General features: G+C 38.7%; 1 protein-coding gene across 1 annotated transcript in view; it reads left to right on the top strand.

Annotated features, from left to right (window-relative positions):
• Nucleotides 1-5,169: 5,169 nt before the first annotated feature.
• The window catches only part of TRPM3 (transient receptor potential cation channel subfamily M member 3), a 979,327-nt gene continuing 978,496 nt past the window's right edge, over nt 5,170-6,000 (top strand). The window contains exons 1-2 of the mRNA XM_086963586.1: nt 5,170-5,202; nt 5,732-5,811. Coding sequence (XP_086819712.1) covers nt 5,170-5,202; nt 5,732-5,811 — 113 coding nt within the window. The remainder of the gene's footprint in view (nt 5,203-5,731; nt 5,812-6,000) is intronic.

The following is a 6,000-nucleotide window of genomic DNA, read 5'->3' as shown; positions in this document are numbered from 1 at the left end:
AAGCCTGCTAAAATGGCAGGAGTATGTTCCTTTTGCCTACAGTCCTTCTGTTTCCTGTGTTTATGTGCCTAGCTAAGGGTAATATTGCTGCAAAGAAGCATAGCTGAGTTGAGGTAGCACTGTTGCAGTGGTCTGGTGATGTCCTATCCCACAACTGCAAATTTTTACAAGAAGTCATGGCAAACAGGCATCTTCAAGATCATTACTAGAGGTGATTCAAACTAGACACCACACCTACCATTCAAACTGTACATAATAAGTTCACTTGATTTTATAGTTTTCAACATTGGTTAATATACTAAGCCAGTGGTTCCTAATCTGAGTACTTCTGGGGGTCTGCGAGGCCTACTGTGGGGGTCTACAACTGTTTTATATAATGAAATATTATTTAAATTAGTACATTACATTTTATAAAGTATATACATGAAAAAACTAAATGTACAACTTTTTTTATATTTGATTGTGAATTAAATATGGCAACTATGCCGAAATAAAGAACTTTGAATTGAATTGAATTAAACATAATATTTAAATGTTTGAGCATTTGTTTAGCGTATACTTGCTTCTGTATTTTTGTGTAATGTTTTGAGGTTCAAATCATTGAAATTGCTTATACTCAGGGTCCTGGACTCCCAGTAATTATTCATTGGTGGTCCCTGAATTTCAGCAATGATTTAATGTGGGTCCACAGAAGTCAAAAGGTTAAAATCCACTGCTCTAAGCCATTTTACACTGCTAATAAGAAAATGCTTTCTTTCTAACTTTTTTTCTCGATCTCTCTTGTACCTTTTAATACATGTTATATACTCTTTTCTCTACACCAGTGAGCCCAGGTATGAAATGTAGCACCAAATGCTAAATATATAAAATAGGTACAAGTTTGCCAGTAAAGGAGCAGAGCTCATTTGCTTGCTGCTTCACCCTTTGCAATAAGCACAATTCATTGTAGGATGTGCCAGCATACCTTGTGCACTAGTCCATTTAGTACTATGAAGATGTCGTGTGGTATCTTTAGCTCTACCAGATTTCATATGGCCCTTTATTATTGAGACGCTCTTCTGACACCCATCTTCCGTGTCTGTGATAGCATCAGTGATACATCCTATCCTGGTCAAAGGTGCAAGATGTGTAACAGTATATTCTGCCTTTCTCTGCCACCCTTGTTAAATGTGAACAGCGAAAGAATACCTAAAAGGTGTCCTGCCCTGGGAAGACTGTAAACAAGGTGATCCTTAAGGCTAGGTAATGAATCTGGGGAAAAGACACATTTTTCAGGTCTTATGGAAGGGTTGTGAACATATAGGGCCATATGTAGGTAAAAGGTGTATTGCGATCCTCAAATTGCGATTTTCAGGGAATCGCAATTAGAGAATCGCAAAACGCTATGTAGGTAGGATTAGCAAAAATTTTTGCGAATCCCACCTATTCCTTATTTGCGAATCGCAAATTGAGATTCGCAAATAAGGAATACCTTCCCATTCATTCCTATGGGCTAGAAGGCCCATAGGAATGAATGGGAAGACATTCTCAATTTGTGATTCTCAATTAGAGAATCGCAAATTGAGAATGCAATTTCAAGGTTGCAAGGGTGTCAATAGGACACCCTTTTGCACCCCTGAAATAAACATGTGTGCACATGTGGAGCACATACATGCACATACATGCACTAAGGGCATGTATGAAGTTGGTGGTAATTGGCGATTGCTTATGCCAAAATCGCACAACTTGGGTGCTTCCTACATTGCATTTAAGGAATCGCGATTTGGGATTCCTTAAATGCATTTGCAAAATAAGGAATCACACATTTTGTGATTCCTTATTTTGCGTGTGGGTTTTTGTGTGCTACATTGCACACTGCCCAAATTGCGATCGCAAATGCTGAAAGTCTGAAAATTTCTGCCTTCGCGATCGCAATTGGGCTACCTACATGTGGCTCATAGACTTCCTGGTAACAAATTCCCGATTTTCGCAGCAGTGATAGAAAAGATTCGGCCATCAGCCCATACACAACAGAATCAACGGAAAACAAAAAGACAGGGCTGTTGAAGATTTGAGGGAATGGGACGAGAGGGTGTGGTACAAATTTTTGTTGAAGGTAGAAAGGGCCCCTACAACAGTAGCCTCAGGAGACCATTCCAAAGGACTTAAACGTAATCTGTGCAGAAACTGGCAACCAGTGTAATGGTTTTAGGTAAAAGAAAAAGAAGAACAAGAGGGAAGGATAGGAGCAGGGCATTCTGTCACATTTTTATTGCACCACAGCAGTGTAAGAATTGGGTGAGACCAGAAGCAGAGAGTTACAATAATCAAGATGACTTCAAATGGGCACTTGGGCGACTAGCTAATGGCATTGGGAAAGAAGATTAGGGATACTTTTGCACAACAGTTTCAAAACAGAAAACAGGTAGTAAAAAGTGTTTTCTAAACATCATAGTGTACCACACACACGCCCAAAACTTGAAAACCTGCAAAGGCCTATTTTTTGCGCCAATTCAGCATGCTGTGTGCAGTGTGACTCTCTGGCCAACATATTGCTTGTCCATAGAATTAATATCTATGGAAGATAAAGTAGGCACGGATAGAGAAATTGCAAAAGGATAACTTATGTCCAGCCTCCTAGAAATTGGTCAGGTATTTCTGTGGACATGAATATAACATTTTCAGCCTTCTACAGGAGGAATTAAAGCCCTTACATTTAAGAAGGATGTAAAGTCCCTGACAAAAATAAAGTAAAATAATTGAATGCCATGAGGTTATTTATTTGTCAAATAATTCTTTTAAACACAATAAAAAAGTTATTACTTTTTATTATTACATCCGTCATTTTTTCGACGACATTTTATTTCTTCATGTTTCATCAAACTTCCTATTTTGTCCCATTTCCGCCACTTTACTCTAGCCCTAGTCCCCCTTTAACAGTGTTAAGCAGTTGGATCAGCAGTGGTTCTCCATCTCCCTCGTGGCCTGCTGACAGCCGTTGGCAGACCCCATGGGATAGGTATGTCTGTATACCCGAGAGGGATAGAGGAGAAATAATTCAACATTACCACATAACAATAATTTTAAGTTATTATTTCTGAGGCAAGATATAGACATTTCACCAAAACGCGCCATTTTAGATTACTGTACACCTATTTGATAGTCACGCTAAGAAAGACCAAGCAGGCTCATCGTGTGTGTTTGTGTTCCTACCACTAAACTTTCTTCCAACTTTTAATCCACTGTACATAACAAAGTTTTTAGGGAATATTCTGGTACTTTTTGTTTACCTCCACGTTTAAGCGCCTTTTTGTGGATTCTGCATCATAAGCTTGATGCTTTCACATATGCCACTTTGTCAAGCTCTTAAAACCGATTTCAAGCCTTGTCTTTACCCCAGTGCTCCAATTGCTCATTGACACGCTGCATTCTAGTGATCTAGGGCCACATGTATTATTATTTCAAAGAGCGATTACTTAATTTCAATTCTCTGCAAATTGCAATTAGGTAATCGCTATTTGACTGTATGAAACTCCATGAGCTTCATTTAGCGTGTCCTAATAAGTCGCAAATCGCCCTATGTCATTAAAATGAATGAGGTAGGTCGCAATTTGCAACTCATTAGGAATCGCTAAAATCACAGGGATGGTGGCCTGCTGGAGTTAGCAGACCATCATGTTTGTGGTTGCTTTTAAATAAAGCAATACATTTTTTTTGAAATGCAGCCCGTTTTCCTTAAAAGAAAATGGGTTGCATTTAAAAAAGAAACATGAAAAGTTTATTTTACTAGAGCAGGCAGTGGTCCCATTGCCTGCTCTTGAAAAACATTTTTACGAACATTCACAAAGGGGAAGGTGGTCCCTTGGGGACCCATTCCCTTTTGCGAATGGGTTTCCACCTACTTGAATTAGGTGGTAAAATGCAAATGTTTTGAGACCAGAAACCATTCCTACATACCGCTGTGATTCAGTATTAGGAAGGGATGCCCTAAACATGCGCTTTTCTAATACTGAATTGGTCTGTATTCGCAATTCCAAATTGCGATTCGGTAACATGTTACTGAATCACAAATTGGAATTCATACCAAAATGCATTTTACTGGTCGCAAACAGCACGATTCTGCGAATGCAAAATGCATGCTGCATGTGGTCCCTGGTTCCAGTCTCACATTTAATCTGTTTGATCACTTTGTAAATGGAAGGGCGATTTTAGAGCTTGGACCCAATAAAGTTAACAGGTACAGCTCATCCCTGAAGCGCTTCAAGCACCCTGCAGTCCTTAGACTCGCAACCACACACTTACCGTCCCTAGAAACAAAAAAAAGAAAGATTGCATCAATGTTAAGAAAATAATTCTTATTCAGGCTAATACCATGGAAATAAACAGCTCTAGAAGAAAAAAATTCCAGCCTTGGAGGTTCGGAAATTCCTCTTAGAAGTACATCATAGAGAAAAGAACTAGAGAGACTTACAGCCTGATTCATCAAGCTGAATTGTGCTCGCAAAGGGCCAGATTCTGAGAATCTGGCCCTTTGCGAGTGCGATTTTTGCATTTGGGATTCATCATCCCAAATGCAAAAATCGGTAATAGCAATTTCGCTATTTTGCGATGAATGACATTTAAGGGATCTCTATTTGAGATTCCTTAAATGCAATTCATCATTCATTTTAAAATTGCTATTTACCGCGAGGTTAAACCCAGTGGTAAATAGTGAAAACTTAGAAAAATGCTTTTAAAAGCATTTTTCTAAGTTGCATGTTGCACACACACATGTCCTTTGGACATGTGTGAGCACAACACCTGTTTAAATTTGCATTTAAGGGGTGCTACAGGGTGTTCTTTGGACACCCCTGGCACCCTTTAAATCGCTATCTTATTTGCGATTAGCTAATTGCTAATCGCAAATAAGGAATACTCCCCATTCATTCCTATGGGCCTTTTGGCCCATTGGAATGAATGGGGAGTTATTCCTTATTTGCGATTAGCAATTTGCTAATCGCAAATAAGGAATATGTAGGAATCAAAGTTTTTTTTTGCGATTCCTACATGAATCCCGTTTTGCGAGCTTGTAATAGCGATTCCTTATGAATCGCTATTAAAGACTCGCAAAACGGGTCTTTCATGAATCAGGCTGATAGTTCATAGAAGCAAGGCATACTAGCACATACAGCGTAAGAGCTAATTTAAGGCATGGGCCTCGACTACAGTTTTGAGTTTACTGGGGTAACTGGTAAATGGTTGTTTGTCTCTGGAACTTTAAAGGAATGTGCGGCGTTTGGATGGATGTAGCAGCATTTGTTGACACCTAGATGTAATTACAGAAACCAGAAGAACATAGCAGAAGGAAAACAACACCACAAAAAATATAACAGGACAAAACTTACCAGAACAGTCAATGCAGACTGCAATACAAAAACCACAATGTAACAAAGAAACACCAAGATTCAACAGTACAAAACAAAACGCATCACCACTGCCACACAGCAAATGTGCACAAATATTCTTGTCACAACCTTCACAAATCTGTCTTCATAATATGGTGGTAAAAAGTGTTTGCAGCACGCAATACCATACTTGCCACCAAGGGCATGTTACAGACTCTGTCATAGTGTTTTACGATTCTCCCAAAAAGTATGTTGCCAGAGAGCGTTTCTCACTTAGCTATAAATTATGAATGAGAACTAGAGTGGCTGGCTTTCAATCTACGGTCTCATCTGTTCTAATCTCTTCTACGTTTGTCTTTCTCTTTCAGGCTCAGAAATCATGGATCGAAAGAGTATTTTCGAAGAGAGAATGTGTGCACATCATACCAAGCACCAAAGACCACCATAGGTATTTTCTATTTAAATAATAGTTTAATTAAATTGCATTAATGATTTATTAAATAACAATTTAAAAAAATGTAGGACTGTTTACAGTGTAGTAACATGCAGCATTCATTTACAATTCATGGACGTATCTTGAGGCCAACCTGACCGACAAGGTAAATACAGTGTTAAACATGGATTTCAACCCTTTATT

The sequence above is a fragment of the Lissotriton vulgaris genome, chromosome 3_1 (assembly GCF_964263255.1).
Source record: "Lissotriton vulgaris chromosome 3_1, aLisVul1.2, whole genome shotgun sequence".
In the NCBI taxonomy this organism is placed as follows: Eukaryota; Metazoa; Chordata; class Amphibia; order Caudata; family Salamandridae; genus Lissotriton; species Lissotriton vulgaris.
This window is presented reverse-complemented; position numbering and strand designations above follow the sequence as displayed.